The sequence below is a fragment of the Oryctolagus cuniculus genome, chromosome 20, assembly GCF_051225735.1.
Source record: "Oryctolagus cuniculus isolate XC-2025 breed Fujian yellow rabbit chromosome 20, ASM5122573v1, whole genome shotgun sequence".
Lineage (NCBI taxonomy): Eukaryota > Metazoa > Chordata > Mammalia > Lagomorpha > Leporidae > Oryctolagus > Oryctolagus cuniculus.
The window spans coordinates 40,707,802-40,724,326 of record NC_142886.1 but is presented as its reverse complement, the minus strand read 5'-3'; the positions used below and the strand labels follow the sequence as shown (position 1 = coordinate 40,724,326).

The 16,525-nt window shown below is 50.7% G+C and overlaps 1 protein-coding gene across 19 annotated transcripts in view; it reads left to right on the top strand.

Moving 5' to 3' along the window:
• The window catches only part of TTC7B (tetratricopeptide repeat domain 7B), a 245,535-nt gene that overhangs the window by 141,388 nt on the left and 87,622 nt on the right, over positions 1-16,525 (top strand). For 18 of the 19 annotated variants that reach the window (XM_089322085.1, XM_089322083.1, XM_089322088.1 and 15 more), the window contains 5 exons: positions 91-174; positions 860-964; positions 6,699-6,816; positions 8,616-8,673; positions 15,285-15,357. In XM_089322085.1, the coding sequence (XP_089178211.1) occupies positions 91-174; positions 860-964; positions 6,699-6,816; positions 8,616-8,673; positions 15,285-15,357 (438 nt within the window). The remainder of the gene's footprint in view (positions 1-90; positions 175-859; positions 965-6,698; positions 6,817-8,615; positions 8,674-15,284; positions 15,358-16,525) is intronic. The other variant, XM_089322087.1, reaches the window with a different exon arrangement.

The window sequence follows — 16,525 nt, the reverse complement described above, 5'->3', positions numbered from 1 at the left end:
AGGATTCTCTTAGTATGTACACGCACGAATCCACACTGTCCAGCTGAGACAACTCTTAGATGTCTGTGTTTGTTTTTCTTCCCAAACCAGTGCTTAGAAAGAGCCATGAAGTTTGCCTTCGAGGAGTTCCACCTCTGGTACCAGTTTGCTCTCTCGCTAATGGCTGCTGGGAAAGTAAGTGGTCCTGGGCGATGTGCTTTTCTTTATGTCCGTGGCTGTCATTGGCTTTCCTGGAATGATACAAGCCACGCGGAAGGCTGACCCACCGTGTGCAGCTCTCCCGGCCTGCTTTCTTCATGAGCCATCAAACTGAGTTGTCTGGGGGCCGAGAGGACATGTCACTAAGAACAATTCTGAAACATTTGCCTTTTTCTAGCCCCTGTAACTTTGTCTGGGCCTGATCTAAAGCTTGGTCTCCAGGCTGACCCCGTCTCACTTGCAAATGTTAATGTATTCCTGAAGGAGACACTTTGATTATATTTGGCAATACAGTGTATTGGGCCACATGTGACACTGGTTGGAAGTGTGGGCTGGGAGCCCAAATGGACGTCTTATCTTTTATGATCACAGAAGCACCCACTGTCTGTTTTTTCTTATTGGTACAAGGGCTTCACCTGAAAGGAGCAAAGTTAAGGCAATGCCAGGGGGCACCTCCACTTGCTCAATGCATAGTTTACTCCCTGGTCACTCAGAAGCCCCAGGCTCTGGTCCTCACTGTCCCCAGGCCCCTGCTGGGTCAGGCTCACAGTTGGGAAACCTTATTCAGAGGGCACCTGCCCACGCACCCTTCTGGGAAGGTGCTAGTATTTGGTTCTATCGACAATTCTGAGTTTCACAGAAATAATCTCCTCTTGCCAAGTCCGCCCGAGCCGTGAAGGTGCTGAAGGAGTGCATCCGCCTGAAGCCCGACGACGCCACCATCCCTCTGCTCGCCGCCAAGCTGTGCATGGGCTCCCTGCACTGGGTGAGTCGGGCCATGGCCTCCAGGGCAGCTGCCGACCTTCGTCACATCAAGGCACAGAGAGATAGTGACAGGCATCCTTCAGCAACCCAGAGACCAAGCTGCCTCGGGCCCCAGAATGTGGCCCCCTGGACTCCTCAGGCCTCCCACCCCACACTGAGGCGACTGATATGTGGGCCACTCTGGGTTTTTCTTTTTCATGAGAATGTGCTTTAGAAGTAGCAATGGGGCGAGAGTGTGGCTCCCTGGGCAAAGATGCTACTTGCCACACCAGCATCCATTATTGGAGCACCAGCTTGAGTCTTGGCTGCTCTGCTTCTGATCCAGCTCCCTGCTAATATGCTAGGAAGACAGCAGAAGATGGCCCAAATACTGAGGTCCTTGCCATTCATGCGGGATGGAGTTCCTGGCTCCTGGCCTTGCCCTGGCTCAGACCTGGCTGTTGCTTGCATTCACAAGGTGAATGCAAGATCTCCTCCCTCCCTCCCTCCCTCCCTCTCTCTCTCTCTCCCTTTCTTTGTGTCACTCAACCTTTCAAATAAATAAATGTCTTTTTTTTACATAGTAGCATTGGTGAGATAGAATTGGAATTCACACTCAGATCCATCTCTGCAAGGATTGCAGGCCCAGGAAGCTGTGCTCCTCGGATTGTTCTCCGTTGTCCAAGCCTGGGTGTTGCTATAAGGTAGAAGCACCCAACCATCTTCATTCCAGTCCCTCACACACCTTCTTCCTCAAATACTCTTGATCAAGCTTGATTTTGGCATTAACCTGACTTGTAACCATTCTGATACCTACCTCAAAAATCTGAGTAAGAAATAGAAAGCTCAGAGCAGTCACTGAGCCAGTGCTGTAGGTAACTGCCGCATAGGATGGAGTTTTAATTATGTCCGCTGATTTCATATCAAGATGAGTGACAGGAAGAATGTGCTCCCTGCTCACTTGGGTTTCTCCCAGTCAGGGGCCTGCTGCTTGCTTTTTTCCCACGTGTGCTCACCTTGCAGGGGATAAGCCTTGTGAAGAAAGTGCTTCGTTTTTGTTCAGTTTTGCTTGGGAAAATGTAGAAAGAAAAAAGACATCTTGAGAGAGCAGACTGTCACCTGACAGTCAGGGAGTCGGGTGTGGTCCTGTAGGTTTTGACAGTCCGCACATTGTCAAAGCAGAGGGCCCAACTCGAGACTTCCAAGAGTGGGTGGAGGAGTGGACCCTGCCTTTGGGTTTGGAACTGGCCGTATCCAACAGCGACTCTGCTGCCCTCTGTCCAGCCAGGGTTGCTTTATTACTATAACCTATGCAGCCCTACGTGTCCAAAATAAAACTGTTTTTAAAAAACATTTATTTATTTGAAAGGCAGAGAGACACAGTTCTTCCATCTACTGGTTCACTCCCTAAATGTCTGCAACAGCCAGGGTTGGGCCGAGCTGAAGGCAAGAGCCAAGAGTTCCATCCAGGTCTCCCATGAGGGTAGCAGGGACCCAAGTACTCGAGTCATCATTTGCTGCCCCCAGGGGCATTGGCAAAAGCTAGACTGGACGCGCTGAGCAGCTGGGACTCAAGCCAGCACTCAGTATGGGATACAGTGTCCCATACTGCGGCACAACCCACTGCACCGTAATACCTGCCCCAACTTCTTTATTTTTCCTAAAGATCCAAGTACCAAGCCTTGTGTGTATTTTTTCTTACATTTTTGCTATTAGCAGTTTCATGTATTGAAACATCACATAGTATCCCATTAATATGTACAATTCGTATATGACTGTTGAAATTTTTTAAATGAAATTATTAAAGATGGGAAAAAACCAAGACTTTCCAAAAGCCATCACATGTTGAAATCTTGCTAATTTTAAAGCTAAGGAATTGAGCAAGAGGTCTTGTCATGGGTAAAGTTCACAACATGTACATTTCCTCACTAGAATCTGCTGGTGCAAGGTCCATGTGTTGTGTGTTATAAAACAAATAGGTAAAGCTTTGAAATTTTTTTATTAAAGGTTTGTTTATTTGAAAGGCAGAGTGAGAGAGAGAGAGAGCACTTCCATCTACTGGTTCATTCCCCAAATGCCCACAATAACCAGGGCGGGGCCAGGCAGAAGCCGGGAACCAGGAACCCCTCTGAGTCTCCTAGGTGGTGGCAGTGGCCCCAGTACTTGAGGTACTGGTACCATGTGCCACCTTCCAGGTTCAACAGCAGGAAGCTGGGTTGGAAGTGGAGCAGCCAGGACTCCAGCTGGCACTCCGATATGAGATGTGTGCATCCAAGTGGCTGCTTATCCCACTGTGCCACAACAGCTACCCCCTAGTTTTGTAACTACTTGTCACAAAAAGAATCCAAACCTACTTGCATCCTTAATATCATTTTCTTAAAAGGCCAAAGCATAAAACACCACCCAAGAACTTTATTCTTTTTTTAAAAAAAAGCTTTATTTATTTTATTTGAAAGACAGAGTTGCAGAGGCAGAGACAGAGACAGAGAGGTCCTCCATTGTCGCTCCCCCTCTTCGTGGAGGAGCAACACAGGACCCTGCGCTGTTCTCTCATCTGCTCGGCCCTCCCCGGGTTTTCTGCTGGTTCTTCCCGGGTTGGCTACTATCCCTTCCACCTCCGTGGAAGGGCAGTTCCCCCTGGCCGCATTCCCCACTTCCGCAGGGGAGCGGCACACCGCCGGCCGGTTCTCTCGGGGGCTGCACGGGTTCCCTTAGATGTTCCCCATAGATGTTCCTGGTGCATGCCGTCTCTCTCCTCCTTTATAGTCCTTCTCCGCCAATCCCAACTCGGCTGAGTACGCTGCTCTCCAATCAGGAGCAAGTCCTACAGTTAATTGGTTGAACTGGAGGCAGCTGTGCGGAAGCTGTTTACTTCTCTCCCAGCGCCACATTGTGGGAGAGCAGATGCACAGAACAAGTCCCAATTCGAGCAACTCAGTCCAGTCCGGATTGCTCCCCACAGATCCCCCTTTCTTTTTATTTTTTGGCGTTGATACGCGCCTGTCTTCGGTGTCCCGCGGCACACACTCTGCTCTACTTGCTAGAGCTGCCACAGGCTCTTACAAGTCCTATCAATCAGGAAAACCGAATCCGGGTCCTCTCTTCGCCATGTTGTGAGGAGGTTTTTAGGCGCTGATGCGTGCCTGTGTTCGGTGCCCTGCAGCGCATACTCTGCTCTGCTAGAACTGCCTGCAGGTGTTTACAAAACCTATCAGGCAAACCGAATCCAAGCCTTCTCATTGCCTTATTGTGGGGGAGACTTATTAGTGTTGGTTTGTGCCTATCTTCGGTGACCTGCAGCTCATACTCTGGTCGAGCTTTGCTGGCGCTTACCGCCTTAAATCAGGCAGACCGAATCCAAGCCTTCTAATTGGCATGTTGAGGGGAGGCCTTATTTTTCTCTATTTCTCTATCTCCGGGCATTCCTACCTCTCCCATTTCACTTCTATCTTCCAGCATTCCCATTTCTCTTTTACTTCACTTCCAAACTTCTGTTTCTCTTATCCCTGCGGCTTTCCGGCACCTCGCCCCGCCGGCGGGTTCCCGGCTCTGCGCCGCTTCAGCCCGCGCGCCTCTCTGCGCGGCTTCCCGGCTTTGCGCGGTCCGCGGTCTCCACGCTTAACCCTTTCGCGTCTGAACCACGGCCTACGCCAGCGTTCCCTATCTATTCACGCCCCGTGCTCTCTCTGCACGCGGCGGCTTCCGCGAGTAACACAGCGTAGCTTGCGTCTCCGCCACTAGGATTCAATCTAAGTTCCCCGGGCTAGCCTGGCGAATTCAACCCAGCGTACGTCTCCGCCCCACGATTTGGCTTCCCGTCCTTTGCTCCCCGGGCTAATCAGACGGATCCCAATCTGGCTTACGTCTCAGCTTCTGGCTTCAACTTTTCGCCCCCTATTCCCGGGCTAACTTGAGAATCCCAAAGTGGCTTTCGTATCCGCCTCGGCCTGCCCCCCGCGGCTTCAATTTCCCTAACATTTTTCTCTACCCGGTATGTTTCCCCAAGCTCTCCTCCAACGACATTCCTCCCTCATTTCTCCTGGCCTCTCCCCACAGTCCGCGTCCGAATCTGTTTGTTCTAGCTTTCACTTTCGCTTTCGACCTTAGAGATTTCTCCCAGCTTCCCCCCGTAGTCCGTATCCGAGTCTATGCCTAGGCTTTCAATAGCTTCTTCCGGCTCCTTTTTCGTCCGGCTTTTCCCTAGGCTGTTTGCTAGTCTCTCTCTCCGATATTTTCCCAGTTCTTCCCGTTTCTTCCCTCCTAAGTTTCCTATCCGTTCTAGGTTTCCTAATCCGTCCTAGGTTTTCTATCCGAGTTAGGTTTCCTATCCGAGTCACGTTTCTTCCCTCCTAAGTTTTCTATCTGTCCTAGGTTTCCTATCCGAGTCACGGCACCATTATGTCGCTCCCCCTCTTCGTGGAGGAGCAACACAGGACCCTGCGCTGTTCTCTCATCTGCTCGGCCCTCCCCGGGTTTTCTGCTGGTTCTTCCCGGGTTGGCTACTATCCCTTCCACCTCCGTGGAAGGGCAGTTCCCCCTGGCCGCATTCCCCACTTCCGCAGGGGAGCGGCACACCGCCGGCCGGTTCTCTCGGGGGCTGCACGGGTTCCCTTAGATGTTCCCCATAGATGTTCCTGGTGCATGCCGTCTCTCTCCTCCTTTATAGTCCTTCTCCGCCAATCCCAACTCGGCTGAGTACGCTGCTCTCCAATCAGGAGCAAGTCCTACAGTTAATTGGTTGAACTGGAGGCAGCTGTGCGGAAGCTGTTTACTTCTCTCCCAGCGCCACATTGTGGGAGAGCAGATGCACAGAACAAGTCCCAATTCGAGCAACTCAGTCCAGTCCGGATTGCTCCCCACACTCCATCTGCTTGTTCACTCCCTAAATGGCCACAACAGCCAGAGCTGGACCGATCCGAAGCCAGGAGCCTGGAGCTTCTTCCAGGTCTCCCATGCAGATGCAGAGGCCCAAGGACTTAGGCCATCTTCTACTGCTTTCCCAGGCCATGTAGAGAGCTGGATTGAAAGTGGGGCAGCAGGGACTCAAACCAGCGCCCACATAGGATGCCGGCACTGCAGGTGGTGGCTTTACCCCCTACGCCACAGTGCTGACCCCAGGAACTTTTTTTTTTATATGACAGGTAGAGTTATAGACAGAGAGAGAGAGAGAGAAAGGTTTTCCTTCCATTGGTTCACTCCCCTAATGGCCACCACGGCCAGTGCTGCGCCGATCTGAAGCCAGGAGCCAGGTGCTTCTTCCTGGTCTCCCATGCGGGTGCAGGGCCCAAGCACTTGGGCCATCCTCCACTGTACCCCCTGGGGCCACAGCAGAGAGCTGGAATGGAAGAGGAGCAGGTGGGACTAGAACCCGGCGCCCATATGGGATTCTGGCACCGCAGGTGGAGGATTAACCAAGTGAGCCACGGTGCCGGCCCAGCCCCAAGAACTTTATCCTTACAAAATATATTTAATTCTGCTTTTTAGTAGCTAGTACAACTTCATCACAGAACCAATCCATAAACAATAAAGATGGAAAGAAACAAAAAGCATGAGCGTGACTTTGGAAAAGAAGGCGAAAGAATGATTAGGGAAACTTTAAGGGGCAGAGGGCAGGTGGGCATCCTGAGGAGGCTCAGTGGGAAGTCGTCCTCAGAGAGGCACATCAGAAATCCTTCTTTGGCAGGAGATGCTTATGGGAACTGATGCTAGGAATTCTGCAGGTTTTGTTGTTGTTTTTAACTTGTCTCATTTTTCAGCTGGAAGAAGCTGAAAATTTTGCCAAAACTGTTGTCGATGTGGGAGAGAAAACATCCGAGTTCAAGGCCAAAGGCTACTTAGCTCTGGGACTCACGTACAGCCTGCAGGCCACTGATGGTGAGAGAAGCCCCGCCCCCGGGGGGCCCATGTCTGCTCGGCAGGACCCCACCGTCCCCTTCTGCCTTAGGAGAGTGCAAAGGATCATCCTGAGGCACCAGCAGAGAGATGGTTCTCTCAGCCCAGCCTTGCACCTGTCCCAGCCTAGTTCCTGGCCCACGCCATCCCATGTGAAGGGGCATTAAATCTTAGGAAGAGGTGCATAGCAGAGTTCAAGGGCAAACACTCCCACATGGCTTCCCTTAACTCCCTAACTGGATGGAAGCAGCGTTGTCCCCCTTCTCACACCTCCATTCACACACACGTGCAAGTGGGGCGTCTCCCCAAACAGCTAGGCTCTGAGGTGCTATGCTTCATACCCCTCGCATGTGCTTAGAGCTGTGTTGTAAGGGCTTCTGTCTAAAAGCCAGATCTTAATTATAGTTTGCTTGATGAAGTTTCAGCCATATGTTTACAGGAAATACAGATTGTTTTTCTGATTTCTTATTATTTGAACATGTTGTTAAATATAGCACAAATACCGAAAAAAAAAATCTCTGAAACAAATGTATAACAACGAATGAGTATGAAGCAAAATACCCTGCTCAAGAGCTCGAACCCCGCTGGCCACCCAGGGAGGCCGCCTCCTGTTCCTCCCATTGCAAGCCTGCCTCCCCACTTTAGGGAAAGTACCATGCACACTTCTGCAGTACTTACTTCTTTTTATTTACTTTGTAGTTTTGGAATCTATTTAACAAATTACTTCGGTCCTTTCCCCAGGTCCTAAAATATCAAAGACCCTGGGGAATCTGAGCATTGCAATTACCTTTGGGGGCTGAATCTCTGACTAAGTTTCCACATTCATAGGCCTCATTGGCCGTACACAAACCTTGCTTCAAATGTGGTAGACTTCCAATGAAGAGAGACTTTAGTGTCATGGATTTGTCTCTGTACAATATTCTTAGTTCAGAGCATACCCCTAATGGGCCCTGGAACTTTGGGAGGGTCACTTGGCCCCACTGGGTCTCCTCTTGAACTCGTGGTTCAGTTGAGTGGCCCTGCCATTCCCTCCTGCGGTCACTGTTGTTCTGTGTTGGGCCTGGGCGGTAGCCGTGCAGGGCTCTTGGTCCCGTGTCAGACTGGGAGCTGCCAGGCTGGAGTTATTGGACAAGCGCCTCGTGTGGCTTGACCACAAACAGGTTCCTCCAGGACCTTTCTTCTTGCCCCTTTTCCTTCCTAGGCAGGCTGAAGACTCTCACATGCCCTGCAGGGGGATAGTGTCAGCTCACAGCCAGGGGCCTCACAGTGTGGAGCTGATTTCCCAGTACCAGTGTTGGATATGCCTGCTCCTTCCATGTGTGCTCACCAGAGTATCAGTGGGCCTGGCCATTGCCCAATTGGGAATTAAACTGGTGTTTCATAGCATCAAGCTGGTGCTGTTGGCCCAGGGTCATCACTTGCTGGTGGTCTTGATCCAGCCCCACAAGGGCCACGCCTACACTCAGAAGGACAGACATGCCTCCTGGGGTTCCCAGCTGGTCTTTGGAAGATGCCCCCATAAGCCTGAGGCTGCAGAGAGTGACTTCCAGCTCCCACTGTCCCCTTGGCATGGTTCATGTGATAGCCACCAAGTGCAGGTCTCTCTGGGGCGGGATCGGGCTTCATGTCCTGTCTTCTACAGTGCCTGCTCTAGGACTGGGCACAGGGAATCTTAGAACTTGTTGTCTTTAAGCCAGTTGCATGTGTAATTTTTGTGATGGCTTATTTGTCAAAAACTCCCTGATCTCCCATGCCCCTGACTAACTGAGCCTTTTTCTTAGCTTCTTTGCGAGGGATGCAGGAGGTCCTGCAGAGAAAGGCGCTGCTCGCGTTTCAGAGGTGAGTGGGAGTTCATCTTCTCACTCGGCTACACACCATGACACCAAGTATGATAAGCATAAAAAGCAGAGATATTTATAAAGATTATGCAAACAGTGTGTTACCCCTGGGAGGCTTTGTCTTGAGCACTGAACGTGCATTATCAGAGCTTGCTGGATTACTTGTTGCCACATAAATCTGCCTTCTTAAGCTGTTTATCCATTTGGGGGTATTTTATTCACCCCAATAAAGCAATTCCAGCCTGAGAAAGATAGACGCTTTGTATGTCTAGAGAGATGATTCCTTTATTAAAGACATTCATCGTCATCTAGCAAAGGGCTCATTCCTTTATTCCTTTCTAGCTTTTTTTTTTTTTTTTTTTTACATGCCAAGCTGTAGGTTTTTGAGTTAAGAAATGGAAAAGCCAGATATTGGAAGCTGAATTGCTGTTAGGTCAGCCCAGAGAGCCTCTCACCCTCCACCACACCTTATGCTTCTCTCTTGTCATGCCTTTCTGAAATAAGGATGCTTTATAATTACAAACAGTGCTCTTTCACGTCCTCGTTAATTTGCCCCTCACCCCACACAGGTAGACAGGACCAGCAGAGAGACGCAGAAGCTGAAGGCGTTACCAGTCAGGGAGATATCGAGGCCAAGGTAGAATCAGTGGTTCCCGACTCTGACCCACCACACTGTACTGCCCTAGTTATTTTCCTCTGAAAGATATCATGAACCGTTAAAATGAACTCGCTGCCTGAAAGCATAGCTCCTTGATGTGAAGTCTAGACTTGGTACTGATCCTGCCACCTTAAATCTATCTGAATTTCCTTGATTTCTTTTTTTTAAGGTTTTTTATTTTATTTATTTGACAGGTAGAGTTACAGACAGTGAGAGTGAGAGACAGAGAGAAAGGTCTTCCTTCCATTGGTTCACCCCTCAAATGGCCGCTACGGCCAGTGTACTGTGGCTGGCGCGCTGCGTCGATCCAAAGCCAGGAGCCAGGTGCTTCCTCCTGGTCTCCCATGTGGGTGCAGGGCCCAAGCACTTGGGCCATCCTCCACTGCTCTCCCGGGCCACAGCAGAGGGCTGGACTGGAAGAGGAGCAACCAGGACTAGAACCAGGAGCCCATATGGGATGCCAGCGCCACAGGTGGAGGATTAGCCAAGTGAGCCATAGCACCAGCCCCGAATTTCCTTGATTTCTTGGAATCTTGTTGGAAACTTAGTTATTAAAAAGTTTCATGAAGTCCCTTGATGCGCGATGCCCTTTATTAGATTCTTTCCTCAGTGCTGGGGTTGCCATCACTCCCATCGAGGTGTCCTTGCACCTCTTGTTCCCTGGTTTGGGTTTGTCCGCGGCTCTCTCATCTCGTTCCCATCTGTTTTCTGTCAGCCTTGTGCACAGCTTCCTCTCTCTAGCCGGCCTCTGTCTGGTTGATGACACAGGCACCAGCCGACACCTGCAGACAGACCTCCTGTCTGCCTGCGGCTCTTTCAGCCAGGAGTGTAGAAAGCATTTCCATTTCAAATGATGGCGAGTTTTGAATTCTGCAGTCCTCCTCTGTAGAGCCCACACAAGGATGCCCAAGAAAGCAGTCACTGCATCTGCTTCGCGTTCCTGCGATGAGCACGTCCTGCGGCTCTCTCAGAACAGCCGGGCGGTGGTCTGCCGGGAGCTGCCAGCGTCCCTTTGCATTGTGTGACAGCTGTTCCCTTGGCCCGATTTCCCTTTTCTCTCTCTTTTTAGCTGAGGTCTCAATTCAAAGAGATTTTTTTTTTCAAATATTAGAATAAGGAGTAATAAAAGCCCACTGACCCAACTGATTATATGGTGGAAGGCAAACCTGAATTGAAAAAGAATGTTTTCAAAGGAATAAAATTATTTTGGTTCAATCATACATTAATTAACTAGGACTATCCTAGTGAATTGCAGTCCTAACAAAAATCTTTAAGGGAAATATTTTAAGTAAATAACAATGATTTTAATTACTTTTTAAATGGAAGTGCATAATTTAAAACTAGTAGGATGATAAATACTTTTTCTACTATGTATTTTGAATATTCTCCCCACAATTCTGCTGATACTATTGTTTTGCATTTTTTAATTTAAAAAGAATAATGCAACTCAAAAGGAATGGAATCACAGATCCAGCAGGTGAAAAGTAACTCTCCATTATGACTGCAGCCAGGATGCAGACGATTTTCTTTCTAGTGAACTCAGAGGTGATTTTTGAAGACATCCAAATTGCATGGCTGAGTCTTATTATGATAATGTCAGCTGTTCTTACAGAAACTGAACCCAAGCAACTGCACCACTTCCTTTGTGCTGTACAAAAGTATGGTGTAGAGAAACAATGTCGCCCAGCTTTGTGGAGGTGACGCAGTGGGTCTCAGTGGCCGCTCCTGTGGGCTCTCATGGCCCGCTGAGCACAGCAGGCCCCAAAACAGGTGCATCAGTCTCCAGTGCACAGAAAGCCGGGGCCTCTCCCCCAGGAAGAGGCGGCATGATGTCATTCGTGTTTGTCACTCACGGTGGCAGTCACACTTTGCTGTCCCCTGTCCCTCCTCACTTCAGTTTGCTTTGGTTGTGTGGTATACTTTGTGTGTGGAGGGTGACAAACCATTCCGATCTGTCAGAGACTGAGCAGCTTCCCAGAATGTGGGACATTCGGTGCTAAACCAAGAAAGTCCTGGGAAATCCGGACAAACTGGTCACCCTCTGTGTGTAACTAACGGCAGGTTCCTGAGAATTCTATCTAACCAGATTTGCAAGTTTCCTTTGTTAATTCATATGCTAACCCCACATCTGCTGCACTCAGGACTAAAGGACACCTCAGGGAGACGCGGCTGAGCGAGGTACATTGCTCAAAATCCAGGCCTGGGAACGACACATGCTACATTCCTCTCCATCTCCACCACCTCTTTTGCTGTCTGGTCTTGGGCAAAATGCTATGTAGTAGAGAAGTCAGGGATTGGAATTATTGTTAGAAAATGCCTGATGGACCAGGGTCTAAGGGATCAGCCTTCTCCATACTCTGGGTTCATTTCCACAGAAATTTGGAGCTTGAGTCCAGGAGAGTGCTGGGCTGGACCTCGCAGCATCTGGCATCTAGCCAGGTGTTCTGGCGGCCTCATCCCATGCCCCCACCAGCGGCCCAGCATGCTGCTCCCTGGGCTCTGCTGCCACTGCACTGTGGTGACCACTTTGGGTCTCCCCTCAAGAAAAGGCACTTGTATGATCATCTGCAGGCTCCCTGGAGGCTGACATAGTGCCTGTTATCCTAGTAGACACGGCATCATGTAGACAGATGTGCTTATGGTTGGGTGGATGGGTGGATAGATAGGGTGGCCTCTTCTTCACAGGAGAGAACTTGAATTAATGGGCACGGAAGTGCTTTGACAAGGGACGCATTTTGTGAGCATCTTTGTGACATGCTTAAGTCTCTGGACTTCTCACAGCAGCCTGGCCAGGTGCCCGCTGTGTGCGAATGGAGCGTTTGGGCTGCTTAGATCCCCATGCAGAGTTCGGCAGGCACAGCCTGCATCACTTGATGGCTCTGCCCGTGACACTCCAGAGGGCCTTTGTCACTGGAAGCCTTGCTGTGGAAGGAGTTGCACGTGACTGACACGCGTTTTCCGAGCCTTCTTGGCATCGCTCACAGCACTCTGTCAGGCTTGGTTTGCCATGCCCCTTGTTTTTTTTCCTGCATGGACAAAAGTGGTCAAATTCATTAGCCAAATTAGCAAAGTAAGGTTTTTAAAATGTTGAAGTTGGGCCTCACTAGGAACCTGGCAATGGGATGTGCAATGTTAGCCAAGTTGGAAGTCCTTCAGATCTTGCCCTGACGCATTCCAGAGACGTCAGGGTCTCCAGCACTTCTGGATGCTGTCTCACAGTGCAGGGTGGACAGGCCCTCAGCCACACCCACAGCTCGCCAGGCCACCACGCAGGTTAGCCTTGTCTGCTGGCAACCGTGATTTGATTTTGCTTTATTTGTAGAAAACATGAATAAGGCTGAGAAAATCAGAGCTCTGAGAAATATTGTTGAGGATTCTGGAAACCTGGCTTCGTTATTTGTTTAAGAAGACAAGATAAAATAGATTATTCCAACTAATTCAAAATCTCTTCTTATTGAATTTTGTATGCATGTTCCCTGAGTAATGGGGAGAGACAGAAGCCGTGACATTCCAATCTCAGTCATTATGAACACCAAAGAAAAAGATTCTTTGATGTACAAATTCATGAAAAATAATGAAAGCTGGAACATACTAAGTAGGGCTTTGATAGAAATGAGATGCTTAAAAGGGCCACACAGGCAAACATAGTCGCCCCTCAGTATCTGTGGGGGGCAGGGGCATTAATGCTAAGGCCACCACCTCCAGGATGTCCAAATCCTCAGATGCTCAAGTCCCTTACACAAGAGGCGGTGGTGTTTGCGTGTAAACTATGCACACCCTCCCACATACTTTAAATCATCTCTAGGTGACTTACAACACCCAAAACCATGTAAATGCTATGGGGAGAGTCGTTCTGTTGTATTAGGGAAGGATGTCAAGGTAAAAACTGTGCACATGTTCAGTGCAGACATAATTTTTTAGAAGATTTATTTACTTGGCTGGCGCCATGGCTCACTTGGCTAATCCTCCGCCTGTGGCGCCAGCACCCCGGATTCTAGTCCTGGTTGGGTCACCGGGTTCTAGTCCTGGTTGCTCCTCTTTCAGTCCAGCTCTCTGCTGTGGCCTGGGAGGGCAGCGGAGGATAGCCCAGGTGCTTGGGCCCTGCGCCCGCATGGGAGACTGAGAGGAAGCACCTGGCTCCTGGCTTCGGATCAGCTCAGCACCGGCCGTGGCGGCCATTAGGGGAGTGAACCAACAGAAGGAAGACCTTTCTCTCTGTCTCTCTCTCACTGTCTCTCTCTCTCTCTCTCACTGTCTAACTCTGCCTGTCAAAAAAAAAAAAAAGAGATCTATTTACTTGAAAGGCAGTTATACAGAGGGAAAGGGAGAAAGAGAGCGTGTGCATGTGAGAACAAGAGAGCGAGAATGAATCTTCCATCCACTGGTTCACTCCCCAAATGGCCACAATAGACAAGGCTGGGCCAAGCTGAAGCCAGGAGCCAGGAGCCAGGAGCTCCTTCCTGGTCTCCCACATGGGTTCAGGGGCCCAAGCACTTGGGCCATTCTCCACTGCTTTCCCAGGCTCATTAGCAGGGAGTTGGATCAGAAGTGGAGCAACCAGGACTCGGACTGGCACCCATATGGGATGCTGGCATCACAGGCAGTGGCTTAACCCATTGTGCTACAACACTGGCCTCTAGACACAATTTTTCAAAATATATTTTCCATCCATAGCTGGTGAATCCATGGACATGGAACTCATGGATATGGAGGACCACTGTACTCAGCCTCAGACCCTTAAACTAGGGGGAAAAAGTCGCACAGCCATGCAGGGGCCCCGTTCTGGTCGTGAAGGGCAGAGGCTGGCATCCGCTGCACTGCAGTCCTGCACAGGAGCTACCACACTTGCCCAGGCCGTGCCTCCCCACAGTGGGCTTGGCACGCTTTCTGATGACAAATCCTGGGAGACCTCCTGTCTCCCGTCCCCGCATCAGACAGGCAAGTTAACTCCAAGGCCCGGTTCCTGCAGAGAGCCCTCCTTGGCACGTTTGCCACAGTTGAATCCATACTGATTTGGTTTTCTTTTTTATCTTGGATTTGCATTATGCTCATGGAAGACACTCTTGTAGTCCCAGAATGTTGACACATCAACATGATGGTGTGTTTACGATCTGGGCCCCACCGTTCGTAATTAGTCTGCTCCACGGTGCCTTTTAAAGAAAGTAAAAGTTTGTTTTTCTCTTCCCACCAGACTGCTAAACTCAGAATTATGTCTTGGACATAGGCACGTTTTGAATGGCTCGTACTGAAATTCAGTTCACTTGCATGTAAAGGCGAGGGGGATCATGTTTGCCTCAGGAGGCCGTGGCAGCCTCGTCCCTCCCAGTGTCAGTGGCCAGTTAGTAAAACCCAGCCTAGTGGCTGGCCACAGAGTCTCACACATTACAGTTACGTAGACAGAGTTAGCCGACTGCATGCAGTCCAACAGCTTCAAAAGACTGAGCGACTGTCCTTCTCTCCCCTCGTAGTTCATCAAAACCAAAGCCCCATTTTACAAGCAAAGCTGGAGCTTTGATTTTCATATGGGTTCTCTGAAATCCAGAAATTTGGATGAAGTAGCGTAAAAGCCATGCCAGATTTAACCAAAGCAGCCTTGCCAAGGGCACACACGGCTTCACCAGAGTCCCAGCGTGGCACCTGGGCTCCGCCTGCTCAACCCCAGGGAAGTGACTCCTGGGGAAGTCAGACCTCAGGGCCTGGGGCTTCTCCCCGCCAGGCCCCTGCTCAAAGCCTGCAAGCTTCAAGGCTGTCATTTTGGATGCTAGACAGGACTCAGAGACATGTGCCTGCCTGATGCTGTGCCGTGGGGAGAGGAGCAATGCTTCCCGTTCGTTAACGGACAAAGGAGAGAACATGAGTGGGCTGGGTATAGACGCAAATGTGAACAAGACTGGTTTGATGGGGGAGGTGAAAATGGCCTCTCCCCCATACTGATTACCATCCATGCCTTGCAGGGCCCACAGCCTGTCGCCTACAGATCACCAGGCCGCCTTCTACCTGGCTCTGCAGCTTGCCATCTCCAGGCAGGTCAGTCCCTGAAGTGTCCCCTGCCCGTGACTGCTTCTGCTGCCCGGATGGAGGAGCGCTCACCAGAGGTTGGCTGGCAGCCGGAGGTCCTCCGAGGTTGCCGACCCCTCTCCGCTGTGTCGGGGAGGCTCAAGCATTGGCTGTGAAGACACAGGGGCTCCAGCCTCCGCTTTTGCATCTTACGTCCAGAACTGGGGTGGGCCCAACCTGGGGTCAGCTGGCGACAGGGAGGGCAGCGCAGGAGCTATCCACCAGCCTTTGTCCCCCCCAACAGGAGTGGGGGAGCAGAGCCCATTGCTGAGGTACAAGGTGGGGATTTAGTCACTGGTTGGGGCCTGGCTGTCGTCAGGGTATTAGTAATTGACTGAAGATGCCAGTGGGTACAGACAGAAGAAATCAGGCTCTTTACAGTCCACAGAACACAGGAACAAAGTCACACACAGTGGCCATGTGAGGTAGGAGACTCAAGGAGTATTCTCCTTGCTGGAAGGACAGCTTTGCTGGACTTCATCGTCCCCCAGGAAACTTCCGGAAGCTGCCTTGGCCATTCTTGAACAGTCCTGTGCACTCTCAGCTGTTTTGGAAGTCCAGCCACTTGGCCTGCCCACCAGGTGCAAGACACTGGTGGTGACCCCAGCATCATCCAGAATGCTGAGCAAGAGGGTGACTCAGAGGTCAGCTCCTCAAACGAGCCATTTCCTGGCAGCACTGGGCCACAGCGTGAGTCTGACTTCCAGCTGCTGGGAGTGGTAGGGAGAGTGGTTCCCACTGGCAGGCTGGGCACTGAAGAAACCAAGATGCCTTCCCCCCACGGAAGTGCTCAGCTGCATGGGCTGGTCAGGAGCTTCAGCGGCAACAGGTGTGGGCTGACAGCTCCCCTCTGGGCCCTTCACTGGGAACTTTGCTCCCCTCGTCCCTGAAGGGCCTTCTGGTGGCAGCCTGGACTCCCCCTGCCCTTATTCAGCTCTGTGCAGGGTCCGCCTTGCTCCCTGGGCTTGGGGAGCCCTGGTCATCACTTTGCCCTGGCACTTGGAACACTGTCTGACGTGTGGTCAGCATTCAGTAGCACTCACTGAATGGGGGAACCAGCTTCAAATTCCTTCAAGTCAGCTGTCCCTTCCAGATACCATTTTGAGCTCCGTATCAGTTTGTCCCTGATTGCTCTGGC